This window comes from Falco rusticolus, chromosome 2 (assembly GCF_015220075.1).
Source record: "Falco rusticolus isolate bFalRus1 chromosome 2, bFalRus1.pri, whole genome shotgun sequence".
In the NCBI taxonomy this organism is placed as follows: domain Eukaryota; kingdom Metazoa; phylum Chordata; class Aves; order Falconiformes; family Falconidae; genus Falco; species Falco rusticolus.
In genome coordinates this window covers 65,535,947-65,554,434 of record NC_051188.1, presented here as the reverse complement: position 1 = coordinate 65,554,434, position 18,488 = coordinate 65,535,947, and the positions used below count along the sequence as shown (strand labels likewise).

At 39.1% G+C, this 18,488-nt stretch overlaps 1 protein-coding gene across 2 annotated transcripts in view; it reads right to left on the bottom strand.

Moving 5' to 3' along the window:
- The window catches only part of SEPTIN10 (septin 10), a 30,497-nt gene extending 12,080 nt beyond the window's left edge, over window positions 1-18,417 (bottom strand). For both annotated transcript variants that reach the window (XM_037375963.1, XM_037375964.1), the window contains exons 1-7: window positions 18,155-18,417; window positions 9,875-9,992; window positions 8,952-9,147; window positions 7,302-7,488; window positions 2,626-2,787; window positions 959-1,055; window positions 224-392 (exon numbers count right to left, since the gene is read on the bottom strand). In XM_037375963.1, the coding sequence (XP_037231860.1) occupies window positions 224-392; window positions 959-1,055; window positions 2,626-2,787; window positions 7,302-7,488; window positions 8,952-9,147; window positions 9,875-9,992; window positions 18,155-18,184 (959 nt within the window). In that variant the 5' untranslated portion in view covers window positions 18,185-18,417. The remainder of the gene's footprint in view (window positions 1-223; window positions 393-958; window positions 1,056-2,625; window positions 2,788-7,301; window positions 7,489-8,951; window positions 9,148-9,874; window positions 9,993-18,154) is intronic.
- Between the last annotated feature and the right edge of the window lie 71 nt (window positions 18,418-18,488).

Here is an 18,488-nt window from a genome sequence, read left to right as displayed (position 1 = left end):
TATGCTTTTAAAAGCAATGTTCATATAATCCCATATGCTTCTTTATGAAGATAATTGAATGAACAGCTACATACTTACTCTGATTTAAAAAAAAAATAATAAAAAATTCTTTCCCCCTTAGAAAACCTATTCTGTGTATGAACTCTGCTCTGTATTGGGCTGATACAGTCAAATGAGAAGTGAATGGATGCTGAAAGTAAGTGCTGTACATTCAGTTCTTTACCTGACTGGTTTGTTCTCAGGGCCAACGTCTCTGAAGCCCATCTCTTCCAGTCTGCAGCGTCTGTACAACTCATAATGGCGTGCATGAGTCTGCTCCCTTAAGTCTTCCATATTTGTGCAAATAAGCATCTCACGAAGCTTTACAAAGTCACAATGGTTCTCATTTTCCACTAATCAGTTAAAGGAGGAAGATTTTATTATTACGCACAAATAGCAAAATTGTCAAAATATATTTTAAACAGCACTGAGATTAATTTATTTTATATACTAATTATACTTCCAGGAAAAGGTATCTCATTGTTTATTATACCTCTTATATTTCCTTATAATTTCTAATACACACATTGAAGCACTAACTGTAAGTACTGGCAAACATGTTCCAACATGTCCTGATTTCCTGTTTGAGTTGAACAATGATAAATTTCTCTTTTTTTTCCCTCTTCTTTACTGACAACCACAAAACCTTGAAATTGGTAGCGCTAGAGGTACTGCCACCATACTAACCTACCCAAATAATTACACACACCATCTCATAGCTCGAATCCAGGGAGGCATCAGTGCTGATGAAATACCAGTTAGTGCATGCCTCAAGTACTAATTGCTAAACTCCTTAAACTGTTGATCCAAAATACAATCAATATGGTATCAGTGGATAACACCAGCCCCTTTTAGTAATGGGGAATTTTATACTTCAACAACAACAATCTCATAAAAGTACCTGTGAGAATTCATTTACCTTGTACAATACCCCACGGGTACTGACGAGCTCTCACCATTTTGTTTCCAATTTTCACCTCTTCCGTACTTCCCACTACAGCAAATGGCAAATGCCCCTGTAAGAGTCACACCAATACAGTCTTATCTCTCAGCATTCTTATGTCAGAACTGAAAACACTTCAGAAATAAATTAGGGGGAGAAAAACACCATTTCACAAAAAGCCAGCAGGCAATTTCAAACCAAAAACCACTTTGAAGAGATGAGTAGCGAGTCAAACTACTGATACAAAAGTCAAGCTACAATAACAAAACCAGAAGGAGCAGTTGATAGACCAGACAGGCATGCTGTCAATTCAGAGGAACCTCAACAGGCTGGAGAAATGGGCCAACAGGAATCTCATGAAGTTCAAACAAGAGCAATGCCCGGTCCTGCATGTCAGGAGGAATAACTTCATGCTCCAGCACCTGCTGGAGGCTGACTGTCTAGAAAGGCACTCTGCAGAAAAAGACATGGGGCTCCTGGTGGACAACAGGTTGGACCTGATCCAGCAGGTTTGCCCCAGTGGCAAAGGCAGCCGACCACATCTTGAGCTGCATTAGGAAGAGTACCAGCAATAAATAGAAAGCCACTGTAGAACATATCCCTCTGATACACATTCGGTCAGAGTTCATACCCCCAGTAACAGTCATGAGATGATCACAGGTTTGAACCCAAGACACGGTTACTGCTGTGGGCTCGACCAAACGGCCACAAATACAGGCTGGGTACTGACTGTCTGCATGCTGACTCGCAACAACTGACTGAATGAAGATAAATAAAAAATCATTAACTGGAAAATGAATCACTAGCAGAGCGTGAAAGGGGTAAGTAACAGACCATCACCTTTCCCAAAAGCAGGACTGCTACTGAACACCAGCCTGCACATCCTCACGCCCTGGCACAAGTGCCAGAGGTTGGGACTGCAGTGCCATACACTCCAGCACACGGGCTCCTCCTCCCTCCTTTCAGTCCTCTGTACATGCAAACATATGTTCATGTGCATTGACAAACCAGGCACATGAACAGCAAATAGGAGCACTCAAAGCAAAAACATCTAGCTCCACAAGCTCAGCTGAAGCTGTCAGATACTTCTGGGAGGAACTGAAAGGACAATAGTAAAAAAGTCAGATTTGTATTTGGCTTTTTAATCCCTTGAGAAAATTTGTCCTAATTTCAAATGAAAGTACCAAATGAAAGGAAAAAACAAATGGAACACTTGCTATGACAAAGACCAGAAAAATATTGGAGAAACGAGACACCTGAATATACTTCCTAACAGATGTAAGGTAGTATCTGCTGAGGAAAAGAGCAAGCCAAGCTGTCCATCTATGTTAGTAATTATATATTAATTATCCGGAAATTAGGAAAAGTATTTGAGTGAGAACCTCCTTTTGTTTGCTGAGCCAGAAAAGAAAAAGCCTCCTGAAACAAGTGGTAGCAACAGCAGAGGGACAGGAAGATTTGCAGGTAGGGGGGGCAGGGAGGAAACACCAATAAAACATACAAGCTTTTTAAGGAGTGAAAAAGATCAATTTGTTACATACAAACCTATAAGCCTCGAGATAATCGTGAAAGAACAGGCATGCATCAGCATTAGATAGTGATGCTTTAGTACTGAAATATCAATGTTTTTGTCATTTACTTACATTCATGATGGTATTAATTTTAGAAACAGTTTCATCATCAGTTGGAAACTGGTATATCTGGACGCCATTACTAATTAATTCACTCATGATTTTGTTCTTGAACTTCTGTAGTTCGGTTTTAGAAATGCTGTCTGCTTTGCCTATAATTGGTATAATGTTCACCTATTAATGACACAAATTATATGAAATGTGTAAGACTTCAATTTTGAGGTGACATCTTTTACAAATTAAATTGTTTGGTGATAAGCTCTTTAAAACTTCCCCCACAGCCCAAACTTTTCCATTAATATCAAAGCTTCACAAACAGAAAAATACATTCACTGGCATCATTTAATAAAATAACAACAGATTATTTGATATACTCCCTTAAAATTCATTAATTCTGAGGAAAGAACAAGGAAGGTGGTCTCATACACTGAAGTATTCAAAAGAACAGCAACACCTACTTATTAACTAAATTACTTTAAGTATTTATGTCTCTGCTAAAAAAATAGATTGTTTTAGTTTACAGCACTGGGGAACGTGGTTCGGGTGTTAAATTAAAGTTGATAGTTTAAATACACAAAGGAAAGGAAGCTGGCTACCAAACCGTGCCTACCCCGAGCCTCCTCCTTGGGTTCCTTGCTCACCTCACCACTGCAGCAAAGAGTTTCTCAAGTATCTGCTGCAAGCAGAGGAATGATGAAGACTGAAGAGTCTTGCCTACCAGTCTTTACACTAATTATTCAGCACTGGAAATTCAGTTGCACTAGGGTAAACTGCTCTATTTCCTACCATAGTTAAGACAGTAACTTAGGAAGGTAGTAGCTGCCACATTTTTCTTTAAAATATTATCACCACTCCGAAAATATGCATTTTCAGAACTAGATACAAAGAATTCATGCTAATGTCCAAATATTTTAAAATAACAATACAAATTTCAGAAGACAAGAGTTTTACAGAGTTCCTTAATCATAGATGCAAAAAGGAAGGGGGGGGGGGGGGGGGGGAGAAAAACCCACACACACATTCCTTTTATTCTTCTGAATATTCTGTCTGAATGGAAATGCCTAAGCATGGAATCTCAAGAATGGATTCAAAATGGATGTTTTTGAAGTAACTCTTCCATCTCAAGCAAAATGCTCAAATGAATAAATAGCACGCCAACTCCCAAGTACGCCTTCTAAGATTATCTGATGATAGTCACCAATTGCCTAGCGTATGCAACCCAACACATGGGGTAAAATATCTAAAAATCACATAAAATGCTAGAACTTTTTTTTAAATAACTGAGCTAATTTAGGATTGTATAAACAATCTATTACAGCTAGGAGTAATTCACAGCTTCAATCAAATTAGCTGAGGCACATCAATTCAGATTTTCTATCACATAACTTTTAAAATGGATCGAACACAGACTCCTCAGAATTAACCTTTTACTCTGTATTTTCAACACAAAGTTTTTCAAGCACTCTTTAATTAAAAGAAAATTTCTTATATAATGAATAGCAGAGAAAAACGACCGAGGAGACCAGTAACAACAGAAAAGCAAAATTGCCAGAAACTGCGATTACAGCTATCAACATTGACGATAAATCACAAACATTGTATTAAAATTCAAAAGCAATACTACTCTGGCTTTAGATAAGCAACAAAAAAAAGTTATCTTTGCTTAATCTGTTAAAAATTAATTTCTGCTTGCAGAATCTAAGGTTTACGTGAAAACTATTATCTCGGTACTTTCATCCAAGAATAAAATTAATTGAAAGCACATATTTGTACTAACAAGAGACTTCAAATTGCATTGATTTGGACCACATATAGATGTGCCTCAAATCCCACTGCTCGGTCCTATGCCTACTAGTCACTCGGAAATCATCTGACTACCTTCCAGCCTCCTCCCCAGCTACAGCTCTCCACAACTACAAAACTGAATTTTGCTACAAAGCTATAGGCCATTAATACAGAATCACTTTACCCCCACATAAAAAGTCTACACTTGCAACAAAACCCACAGTCCTGCCCTTCCCCTCGCCTGCAGTTGCTCATTGCCAGGTAGAACTAAAATCTGTGCAGCTGTCCATGGAGAGAGATCCCTTTTCAGCTTGATAGTTTCTCCAACCAAGCAAAAATCTTCAGCTTTCAGTTTCAATCAGTTCCCTCACCCAGGGAACTGGCTGCCCAAAATACTCAGGCAGGCACAATGGGAAGAAGCAGCTGAGTCTGCCTCATTCAATAGCAATGCAGAATGACCATATAAAGTCACCAGGATAAAACTTTATCCATGTACATTACTTCTGTGTTTGCTAGCACAAAACTCAGGCCTCTGATCACCCTTCTGCTGGAAATGCAGTGTTGCTTCTGCCCCGCCAAGGGGAAAACACACTATTCCTTTAAATTAAGATTTTCATGTAACACCTTACATTAATGTCAAAACATCCGTTGTCCCTTTATGCTATAGAGAAGCAAAAAAATACATATACTTGAAATTATTATGGGCTGATATCCTGCAGGCGGATTTAAAATCAATAGAAAAATTTCCAAAGACTCTAAAGAAAAAAAACAAACTCAAACCCACAAGGTAAATTTGTGTAATTTTGTGACTTAAGAGTAATATATATATAATTCTGCAAGAATGACTTAAAAATGCAGATCTATTAGTTGAATAGTCACTAATTCCCAGCAAGAAAGCATAGAGAAGATTCTCTTAATCTGTGAATGAAATCTGGCTGGTCTGTAGTGACTCAGTCCTAAGCAAAATTACAAGGCTTGCCAGTGTCTAAAACATAGAGGCAAAATTCTTAGCTAGTAATCTAATTTATAAGCAATAGATTAACATTAGTTTCCACAGATACCTCTGTTTTTTTCTCCCAAGATTACAGACTATAGGATGACCCTATCCTATTCCAAGAATCCTCTTTACCTCTGAGATGCATAATCTGGTCTTATTTTGTACCAAGCAGGCCATAACAAAAGTGTAAGAATGTACACTCTGGTGGATTTAGGATGAAACTGAAGATAACTTTTGACATAGATTTATACACTCAGTGTACACATGTTGCTGTACCAACCTCTCTTTATGGAATTCTGTACTCAGCAAACGTGCCCAGGGACTTCCACATCCTGGGAAATCCTGAGTTCTGAATTGCCACTAGGAGAATGCAGTACTAAAAGCATCACAAACATGATTCCACCATGAGATGGAAATGAAACTACAGGTAAAGTTTATACTACTTTTTTTTTTTTTTTTTTTTTGGGGGTGGGGAGTATATATGTATTTCTGTAGTAAGCCCAGAAAGTAGAATCTGTTGCAAAGGGATAAAACAACAAAGTTACATGCCATTCATGTTCTCTCTGAGCCAAAGCAGTTTGAGTAGGTCTAGAAGCTAAAATCCCCCAAAGTAGAATTACTTTTGTTTTATCCTGATAGAAAATTATTTTCTCAGGATGCTGGAACTCATGGATCTATTTCCTTTTCTTTTAGAAGAAACACTGTTTTAAAGGGAGTTCAGTAAAGAGAGAGCACAATCTAGAAACAATATTTTTGTGGTTTAACACAGCCTCTAACTTCAAAACTTAGAGTAGAACAGTAAGCTCCATGAAAATGTCCCACTTAGTGGTATCAAGACTCTTTAGCTATTAGTGCATATTACAGAGTAGTTTTGCAAATTTTTCAATCTGGCATAAACCAACACCATAGCAGAAAGAAGTGACCCTGCTCTCCCCTACCTTTATCCCACCATACCTCCCCCCAACTTCCTCTGTGCTACTGAAAGTTCAAAATGCAAAATACATCCACAAACAAAATTATAAAAATACCAAATGTGCTCATCAATCACAAATGTGGAATAGACAGCTGATTTACCTTTGTTATCCTGAAGAAACATCTCATGAACAAGAAAATGCATAAAGAAAATCTAGCAGCAGAGGCTCCAGTAAAGCACAAAGGAAAGGGCTAGAGGAGCAGCAAATGCAGTTAAGTTTTCAAGTTTCTCAAAAATTCAACAAATTAAACCCAAATTATGTAAGGTTTCTTAAAATGGGTTACACATTCACCTTCATCTCGTTCACACAGCCCTAATCAAAGAAGAACAGTAAGAATTTAGAAAATGCAAGTAATCACTAGAAACTGCTATTTTAAAACTTCCAAAACTAATCAAGGTGTGAAGCTTAAAACAGTAATGCAAGTTTTTTTCAGAAAAAGCCATGCGGGTAGAGTGTTCTGTTCATGGCACTTGCCTCTTCAGTTATTTATAACAAATATCTTCGCAGTGCTGCAAAGCTTTTTATATGCCAACTTTCCAGCAGTCCCAAAACTCAGTAGTAAACTAGAAACAAGCTTAAATCAAAATATTACAGCATTCATCTACCCAATCACAATAAGATATTAACAGTTTGTTTAAAGGTAAAATTGGTGTGGTTCTAATTTTTTTACTTTTTTTCCTAAACCTTGTTTTGTTTCTTTTTTCAACCTTTTGCCAGATCTCCCTCTCTCCTTTTGATTTGTAAATAAAAAGGTGATGAACTACAAGCTACTTGCAGAACCAATTTATACTGAACTTAAGGTATACCAGTAGTAAAAAACATCCCAAAACCAAACACACAGATATAGAACTGAAAGGTGGTAGAGGATCTAAAATCTGCAAGATGCTTCAGAAAATAAGACAAATTCTTGGAACTCTGTTTCAAAGTCTTACCTTGCTGTCTAGGCTTTTCATGGTTAACAGATCTAGGGTTTTTAGGGAATGGCCTGTAGGTGAAATGAAATACAGGCAGACATGGATGCGCGTGTCATGGTAGCTAAATAAAGAACGTTTAATTTTCAGTTCTTCCTGGAGATAGGCTTCAAATTGTGCATCTATATAATCCACTATTGGCTGATAGCTGTAGAGACAAAATTTAACAACCAAAGATTAGCTACTCCTAAACAGAGCCAGACTAAGAAAAGAATTCCTCTTGTACTGTTTTGTGGATTTTTGCTTTACATGTCAAAAAGCTGCTCAAAGTATCTACCCAGTACAGCAAAAAATTAAATGTACAGAGTAATCTTAATTTCTGAAAGGCTACTCAAAAAAAGGATTGTGGGCCTAATATAGGTAAAACATTTCCTAGCTACTATTAGTGAAAAAAGCTACATAAAGTTAGTTATGATTATAATTGATCTTCCCAAGTGATGTTCTATAAGTTTTTGCAAACTGTGCAACTGCAGAACTCTTAGATACAAATAAGATATGAAACTCTTGGATACAAGAAAGAACATGCAATTACCAGTACCAAGAAACAGGACCTCCTTTATCTTCTGAAGATAAGTACTGTACATGAGAGAGCTCTTAAACAATAACCAAAAATTGAAAAGGAGAAATGTAAGAGAAGAATGTAAATCTGATTTGCAATAAGTACAGTTTAAGTATACTTTTTCCTACTTAAAAATAGATTATAATCTGCTTTCTAAAAGAAAGTGTCACTAGATGTACAAGCAGCATACCCTTATATTTCTGCTTCTACACAAAGTTTATAAACGAGATCAAATGTTATTAAAACTCAGGAGTAGTTGTTACACAAAATTAAAAGGACTAAAAGGCAGCTCCTGTACGACATATCAAAACCTCTAATATCTGTACTAATATCTACTTGCATCTCATTCATCCAAGTCACTAGCAGCCATACATAAGTCATAGTTCTCATGATAATCTTAACTCTCATTTATAATTACTACCATTTAGGCACTCATAGAGCACAAAGGATTGCTAAAATTCTTTACAATTAAGGTGAAAAAAACCAAAATCTGCTGAGAGACAGTTCAATATTTTAAAATCCTCTATTCACAAAAGCAGAGACTCAGAAAAAGTTCTGAAAGACACTAGTGTGGTACCTCTACAACTTCTGATTGAGCTGTCCAACATAAAAAACACAGGCCTTCAGTAACCCATGTGATGTTCCTTCCAGTTTAAGGTCTTCAATATGTTTCAATCAAATTGTTAAAAACCCAGCAGATATAATACATATAATCTACAGTACATTATAACCTGTTTGGTTGTTTAAGAAGTCTCCCATTGACCTTCTCCCTGTTTTTGTCCACCACAAAAGAAACTCTATTCATACTGCATGTTGTATTTACATACATTTATAAAAGATTATATCATCAAGAAAGGGGCAGAGTTTATCTGAGTTTTCAAATAATTTCCTAGATGAGAAGAAAAATATACTTACTTGGTACACAGTGAAAGCAGTTAACCAAATATTTGAAACATATGTAAGACAAATATTTACTACAAAGCCCAAAGAAAAATCAACTTGAAACTGAGGACCAAAACTTCTGCAGACCATAGCAACAAGAGGGCACTTACCTATCTCCTTTGTTTATCTGGTCACCAAACCCCACTGTGTTTACAATGGTCAGATTCAAAAGAACATTACTTTCCTGGAGTTTATAAGTCTGGGCTTTAAGTCGTACACTTGGCAGAAAATGCGTTGACACAGGATCATCAAAATTGCTGTTAAACAAACTGTTTATCAAGGTTGTTTTCCCACTTCCAGTTTCCCCTAAAGTTAAACAGAAGGGTTGGAGAAGAAATTTTGCACGTCAAATAAATACCTACAATAAGCATAGGAAGTGTTATCACAGGAACTTGACAAATTTACACAAAAACTTGTCAACTGATTTCACCGAGCAAAATAGTTGCTTGCATTCCTTTTTCATAAAGAGCACTACCTTTGAGTTCATTTTTTCATCAACCTACAGATAAGAGAGAGTTACTTTCTAATGATTAATAAGCAGAACAGTCTCTTGACACCTTGGTTTCTTTAGAAGTGTGAACTAATTTCCTACAGATTTTAAAAAGCTAAGTAACTAGCTGTGAAACCACAGCGTTCAACATGGGTTTTATCAATAAAATACTAGAGCAAACATTTGATAAATCTAGAAGTATTTCATTAACACCACCTTGGAATTTTAGGATTATTTGATCTGAAACTCTCTGTTACAGTAAAAATAAAGAGTGTAGCCCAGTTTACTCAAAAGAATCCAAGCAGCTGCCCATAAATCCATAAATGCGTGGCATCCATTTTGAACATTTTTGGTCTTCATACTGTTTATGAAAATGCTAAACATAAAAACAAAGGATGGATACAAAGCTGGGGGAAGGGGTGGAATTATATTTCATGCTCAACATTAAAGAAAGAGTTTAACATTCCAACTGGATTTAAATTACGGTCCCTTCCTAAAGACAGGTATGCTACCAAAGCTATAAAATACACAGATACTACTTACCAATGCAAAGAATGTTGAAGCAGAAGCCCTGGTTGATGGATTTTTTAACCAGTTGATCAGGTAAACTACCAAAACCAACATGCCCAGACAAGGATAAAGTTCGATAGCCATCATTTTGCTACAGAAAAATAATTTAAAAATACATTAGAGAAGTGAGTTGCAAAGCCATTAGCAATGGCAATAAAGGAACTCTACTAGTAAGCTAGAACTCATTCCTTATGATTTACATGGAACCAAGAAAAGCAAAAGTCTGAAAAAAGATCTGTCAAATCAAATTTATTCCATTATTTGAGAAAACATTCAAATTTACTTTACAGGACTATTTGCAGGCTCAAAGTGAAGTCCATGTTTTGCAAAAAAAACCCATGAAACATGAACAAAATCAAGCAGACAAGTCCAACTGAAAACTTTAGACAGAAAACAGATGACAGTTGGCTTGCTCTTAGAAATGAAGAAAAAAATATTTAAAAACAATTTAAGCAGCAGAATTCAAAACAGAGACCATAATCACAGGAAGGTGGATGTTATCAACCAGAACTCATTCTGAGTAGCTGGAACTGAAATTGTTATTTATATAAAATAACACATTATCTACACACCAGAACTCTAAGAGATAACACTACGTGCATTATTAGAAATGTCTAAAGGTGCACATTCCTCTTTAAAAATCAGCTAGCAATCTAGCATCATGACATCAAAGCAATGAGCACACTAAAAATGCGTAAGACCAAAAGGAAGTATCTTGATTGATACAAATGGACTGTATTTTTAAACAAACATTCCCTATCAAAATAAACAGTGACAGGCCCATGCTATCCTTTCTCTTATGTTTCCAGTCTGCATGGAATTGGAAACTGTTACTGGTTCCTGGGAACATGTATATAGCCAACAGTAGGAAACAATTTAACACTTAGAAGCCCACAGAAGTGCCACCTTTTATAACAGGTATGCATAACAAATTTCAGAATTCTTGCAGCTAAAAAGATGTGGACATTCCTCGCAGCAAAATTCATCCTCTTCTTGTTTTGCACAGAACTTCTTGTGTAAGACTACCGACTGCACTAACTCTCATTTCACACTATTACAATCAGAGAACTCCATTTCAGGCTAATACAATGAGAGAAAATGTGTAAGCAAAGTGAACAAGTTAAAGAGAAAATCTGATGTCTTACAGCTATATAAAAAATGTTTATTCAAAGCATGTCTGGAAAAGAAATTTCTCAGGGTATTCTACCATATGGAAATTGCTATTAAAAAGGGATGTGAAACACTGAAAACTGTCAGTATTCTGTCCACTTAAAGATAAATGCATCTGAGAGTAGCAGCACATCTAACAACTATAGTTACATAGCCTGACATTCAAACCACCTCTATCTCCACCAATATAAGACACTTTCTCTAAAACAAACCATTGAGCCTCCACACTAAAAACTAGTGCAAAATGCTCAGCATAACTGTAGAAGGGAGGCCTTCTGGCTTCATGTCACTAGCCTAAATCTAAACCACACTGGACTACCCTCAAAATCCCTTCATAGCCATTTGTTGCTCTCAAAAAAACCCCCAACCAAACACAAAAAAAAAAAAAAAAAAAAAAAAAAAAAAAACCAACCCAAACACAAGCAGAAAGAACTTAATTTCTTTCCAGTCCACTTGGATTCCAGTGGGCAGACCACCAATAACCCACAACCTTATTGACCATTTCCAGAAGTCAATAGAATAACTACCACATCATCCACAAAAGACTGTCAGAATTAAAAAGTATTTAGCTTAGGAAACTGGTATTACAGCTGTATTTGCTATAAAAAGCTAAGTGCAGAACCAGCCAACCGGAGTCCTCATAGCCATTAACTCTGTAACTTCATTTTCAAAAGGAAGGGAGAGATTAATTACAATGTAGCAATTAAACTCATGAGTTTACTGTTTTCTAGAAACAGAAAATCAACAATAATTAGTTCTTCCACTGTTACATTGGCTGTTTATCACTGAAATTTGACCAAATATCTGCATGAAACATAGGACAATGAGAAATAATAAACATGCAAACAAGGTGTCTTCTCTGTGCTTTGCTTAGAAAGCTACAGCTATGCTTGTACTCAACAGATGTCTGTCTGTATCACTACTTCAAGAGTCGTATCACATGTCCAAGACTGTTAATTTCTTTGTGTCTAAGTTTCTGCCAAAGATGCTTCTTATGGATATGTATTGCATCAGGACAGACAGTAACAATTTCTGCAGTATTTATGCAATTGCCAAGATATTCTGAGACATCTCAAATTTTAATACTATTTTAAGATAGCATATTTCATCTTTCTTCAGTACATAAAAGTTAATGACACTACACAGTTATGAGTGAAAATTAAAATATTTTTTTTAGAAATATAAATATATAAAAGTACATGGCAAGTTCTATGTCATTTCAGATAAGAGACAAAAGAATTACACAACACAGAAAAGTCCTGGTAAGTCGTAAAAACAGATTATAGAACCTGGTACTTAGAAGAATTTCCCCAATAGAGAAATTGTGTTTTATGCACAGCTTTCTTCAGCACTGTCCCGGAGTGAGGGGAAGAGACATATCATCTTCACTCTGTGCACGCAGAGATAGCACAAAGATATTAGTTGAGGTAATAAAGGGAAAGACTAAGAGAGCAAGAACATGAATCGCATTCACCACACATGTAATTTAGCACCTTAACCACAAGATTACTTTCCAGTCCCTTCTGTTAGAGGTAATGACACAGTAAACAAAAAAAAACACTAACCACCACACCCCAAAACCTCACACATAACCAGCTAAGTGTGACCTGACAAGGAGAATGTCAAGCAGGAGAACACACACCACAGAGAAGAACACGAATTTCAAGCAGAAATAATACTATAATCATATATCATTCATGAGAACATGTTTTAATGTCTTGTCCTAAGGTTCTTGTTTTAAAGAGAAGATTGGCAAACTGAAGGATGATTAAAAAGGGATAATTTAGGGTCTCAAAAGCCATTTTTACAAAGAAACAGTACAGAAACACAGCCTCTAAGCTCTTTCAAGAAAATGGCCAGAGTTGACTTGATCATGAGACATAATGAGGAGATTTCTGGTAGCACACACATGCAAAATAAAAAAATCAACACTACATTAAGAGCAACACTTTAAAAGCTAGAGACAGAAAGGTGCAGTATCTATTTCTATTTAAAAATATAAATCCATTTTTTAGGGATTTTTAACTGTTATTAAACTGTTCAGACAGTTGTCCTAAGACACAAGAGAGTCTTCAGGAATCGGCTTCAGAAAAAATGCTGCAATAAAAGCTCTTAAGACTACAAAACTTTCAAGAAATACTGTGCAGCTCAACTCAAGACAGTCTCAGTCAGGCGGATTTAGAAGCCTACACTCTTGCATGTTTATACTTCTGTTCTCTATGCAACAAACATTACAGGACCAAGAGTTACTGTTCTCATTTGGAGACTCCCCTCCCTCCACCTTCCTTATATAAGAATCACTTTGTGACCCTGTTCCACCTGCCATCAACTGAAGCATTCTCTTAATAGAAAAGCAATAGCCGACATTTTTCCTTCTGAAATTTTTCAAGAGAATCACGTCTCTCCCTCAACAGCAGCACCTCATACAGCTTCACTCTGCTATAGCCTAACAAATAAGCAGGGAAATGTAATCCACAAAATGGACCATGTGATGCCTACATTCTTATTACTTCTTAAAGAAATAATACATTATCCAGCTGAAAAACAAGTTACTACCATATCAATAATTTAGAAAAATGGTGATAACACAAAAATTAAGACATGTAAATCATGCTGAAACCAATTAAGTCACCATACTGGTAAGCCACCATACTAGCCAGTCTTTGCAAATTCATGTCCGTTGGATGGAGCAGCTAAATTATGTCTCCACATGCAGCATCTCTTCCAACTTTATTCAGTGAATAACCCAAAGCTTGTAATCTGAATGCTATGAGAGCTGTAATATTCCCATAAATACCTCCTGTTTCTTACTGCTTTCTCAGAATTCATACTGCCATCAAAATAGCACACAATATAGATAGCCTGAGATGGTCCAAATCACATCTCACTCATTCCCTCCCCCCTTTTTAAAGGTGGTTAGCATGCAGTTGGAACTGCATCTGGATTTCTGCAAATTCATTTAATCAAGCATACTGGTTTATATAAAGTCATCTTGTCCATTAAAAACAGCACACAAACAAAAATCACCACCCAAGACAAAAGCAGCATTTTAAAATGACTTTTTTTTTCTTTCAGAAAAAAAACTAAACAAAAAAAAGTTACCTTTTAAATTTGCCACATATTTCAGACTAAAACTGCACAACACTGGGCTATTCCGCAGCAAAAGATGGGTCTCAGACTACACACCTCTTTTTGCATAAGCCCCCTGCAGAACCAGACTAGTAGTCCAGGCAAATAACTAGTTTGCCACTCAGCTTGTACAGATGACTGAAATATGCCCTTCAGATCTTGAAGAAAAAAAAGTAATCAAAGTTGGTGTGCTTAGGCCGGAGGTGAGGGTCCTACCAGGCCCAGACAGCTACCCAGGGTGTACAGAAGCCCTCGGAAGGATGCCTGGGCATCAGTCATAAGGGTGGGCATGTGTTGTCAGTTTTCCACCATCACAAACAGGTGTGGACATTTATTAAACCAGAAAATCTATTTTAATCTTCTAATAATCGCATTACTCACTCACAGTCAATTACTTTCCTAATAACCAAAGTTACATTTAATCCAGTAAACATCAATGTTGCTATTGCCTCCCAACATGAGGTTAAGTAGGAAACTAAAGAGATTTTGGAAGCAAGTAGAAAAATACTCTCTATTTTTGGGTAGTCAAAATCTAAAATGTAGACGTGTGGTGTAGGTATGCATACCATTGATATCTCTTGATGTAGATACATGCATGAGAGAGAGACAGAACAGATGGGATGTGTAGAGGGAACAGAAAGGAAACTTTGGCAAAATAACACAGGAGAGAACAGAAAATATAGGATGAGGAGGCAGAAAAAAAGAAAACAAAGAAAGCAAACTCTGTGAAGATGCAGAGTAAGAAAGGAGATCATTTAAAATTACATGGAATTAATACATCAGTCTATAAAATAAAAAGCAACGCACAGGAGCCAAGTATGGAACAAAACAGTCCCTCCAAAAGGTGTGTAGAAAAAAAAAAATATTGGCCAAAAGATGATTTAATGAAAACTCAATTGACAATTTCACTCACAGTTATCAGGTAATTATCAGGTAATTTATTCAGTCTGACAGAAACAGCAGACAACTTTTAGGGATTGGTCCAAACATCAGAAGTCCAGGATTCTTCCCTCATCTCTGTCAAATGACTTCTTACATGGCATTCTGGTGCACCAACTATTTTCCTTTTCTATCCCATTTCAACACACAATACAGCTGAGGTTGCCTTAAACCATAAGTCATCACAAGATTTCCTTCATACGTGTGTATGTAGAGAGCCCTTAGAAATAACCTTAAAAAAAAAAAAACCAAAGTGACATTTTTGGCCTATGTTTCCATCTGAACAAATCTGAGGCAGGACAGAATCTTCCTGAATGCCCTGAGCTCACCCAGGATGGGCAGAGGAAAAAGCGGCAGCCTTGTAAGTAGAGAACAGGGGCACAATGTGCAGGTTGCTAGTGAATGTCCTTCTGGACTGTATTTTGAGGTATTCAGGAACAAACAAGCAGACACTTTACTAGTCTCCCAGTTGTGATGAGGTGATTTCACAGACAGTAGCGTATTCATTTGTAAATGCCACTAAGGCCTCTTCACCAATGGGCATCCAAGTAACTTGAAAATCTAGCACGTGTAGTATCTGTTCCTCCATTGCTGCCTACGGATCAATGTGGTAAAAGGCAGCAGGTGGGGAATCAAGGCTTGAGGATAAAAAAGAAACCAGTTCCTCACAGCTGGCACTCCATGTGCCAGGCAAAGGATGATGACAGCGGTACTGGTCCATATGGGACTGTTCAGCTACTGCTACGCAGGAGGAGGAAGCATTCCATTTTGTGGTCAAGCAGAAAGGCCTCTCTTGACCTGTGTGTTTTCAAGGAAGGAAACAAGGAAACGGAAATCTAGTGCAGCCCTCTCGGATGAGTTCAACACAGAAAAACACTCGCGCCAGTATCAGTACTGGTATCACAACTGCACTCACTTCCAGAAGATCTGTACCTCTTTGGCTGTGCTGGCTCAGCTGTGCCTGTTTCAGCTTTAGCACTGTGTTTCCTGAAGAGCAGCAAGTCAGTTTTCTTCACCAGTGACCACATCAGGCCCTTTTTGTTGATGCTGCTTGTCCAAATGAGAAAGCAATACTGCTCTTGGATGCGACAATGGCAGTTGCTACTAGAAGGCTCTCAGACTGCAACAAGGTTTTATTTTTTTTCCTCCTTTTTAATTAATCAACGATGAGCACTGTATGCTATTGTACAGACCATGGCTGCCAAAACTCTCCCAGAAGTCAAACTTTCAAAAATAAGAAATACTAAATACTTGTACCTCAGACTTTGTGCAGTCTGACTGTAAACAGATTTATAAAAGGCCAGACCGCATTCTAAGAGTGATTTTACATTTCTTTTGCACAACTGAAAACAGAGTATCTCCCAGAAAGTAACAGGAAACTCTTTAACATTATACAGCATGTGTTAGTTAAACTAGGAAATATTATTTGATGTCAATATAAATACATTTTACATCATTATATTTATATCATTTACATTTATAAACCTAATACAAAATCATCCCCCTCCATTACAAAGCTATGCTATACATCTGGTTTTATAGCATTCTCTTAACGTTTTTCACGTACATGCCTTCCTCTCTTCCCTTACCAAATCTATCCACTTAGTGGACCCTCAGTCCTGCTCTCACTCACTTTGGCTGATTTACTGCATCTCTCCACAGTCTTCATGCTTTAACCAGCAAAACAATTTTGTATTGGTTCTCATATTTTGGCTCTTAGGTTTTTTCTCCCGACATTTTTGCAGCTTCCCATGAGACTCAGCCTGCGAAATACTTACTCTCCACCTCACTACATATACATAACATGTACAAAGAGAGAAAACTTATATAAAATTAATGTGTTGCACTGCATTATACTGCAGCTGGAAAGGATTCATACAGGCCTTAAAGACAGTACGTGCGAAATGGAGATCTCTGGGTGGGAGCCTCGACAGAAGGCAAGCTGTGGTCAACAGCGCTGTGAGCAAGCAGGGGACCATGAATGAAGCCCTTTCACTCCAGGACGCGGTCGGCCCTATGGGGGCTCTAACAATGGTCCAAGTAACTCTTTCAGCACCCGAACTCAAAGCAGCCCCTCTTCCTTCTACTGCTCCCCCAGGTGTCCATCGAGAATCAGAGCAAGGCACTTGCCCTGGATTAAAACCACTGCGAGGAAAGAGAACTTCAGAAAAGCAACAGCCGCTTTCCGGTTTTTTTTTTCAGTTCACGGGGCAGCTTCACACACGGCTCTGCCAGCGGAACGGGGGTGTAACAGCGCGGCGGCGGGAATAGCCAAGGAGCACCCGAGACCGGTACTTTATTTACCTTCCCGCTACCAGAAAATGCAAATGCAGCTAAACACATGGGCAGGGTGGAGGACTTCTCCCCAAATCCTTCCCGCTCCCTGTTGCTTCCAGAACCCTTCCGCGCTTTGCATTGCTGAGATGTAAAACACAGCAGAAAACTCAAGTCATAAAAGAATCGATTTATTTCACGTTCAAAAGGGAACTAACGCTCCAGCGCTAACGCGTGGATGCGTTCAGCGTCTTCAAAGCGCGAAGCTGACAGCTTTGCCACCACGCGTTAAGTACTTCTTCAATAGCTTCGGTAGCTAAGATTCCACTTACTACCTGAAAAACGCGATGCGGTACGTTACGGGAGCCCTAAGACGGGCGACAACTGAAAACAAGGGCCTTTAACAGCAATTTCTTTTAAAGCCTGGCAGCTCCGGGTCCTCAGCGGCATGCGGAGGCTCTATTTCGCCCCGCAGCCCCCGCCGACCCCCGCCCTGAAGCGGCTTCCCCAGCGGCACCCGCCGGCCCCGCTCCCTCAGCGAGGGCAGCTCGGTACCGGCGGCGCTTCCCTCCCCACACGGGGTAACCGGTAACCGCCGCCCTCCTTCCCCTTCGGGCACCGGTCCCCCGAGCCGCGCCGGGGTGGCACCTACCGCTAGGGGCCCCCAGCGCCGCGGCGGGTAACGACCGACGGAGCTCCCCGCCCGTCCCGCACGGCTCCCGCACGGCGGAGGGGACTTACCGGCTGCCGACCGGCGCGGGGAGCGGCCATAGCCCCGCCGGGCCAGGCAGCGAGGGAAGGAAACGCGCGGGCGGCGCCGCCGCCGAGGGGAGAGGGCGCGCTCCCGGCCGCCGGGCAGGGGCGGGGCCGCGCAGCCCCACGCGCGGGGGGGCGGAGCGGGGGGCGCGCAGTAGCCGCCCCGCTGCTGAGGCGGGCGCTCGTGGCGCGGGGCGGCCGCGCGGGCCCCTCCCGGCCGGAGGGTGGCGCGGCGCGGCAGTGATTGCCGGGGCATGCCGGCGCCGGGAGGAGGGGCTCGGGCAGCCGCGGCTCCGCCGCGCCCGCGGCGGCGGCATCA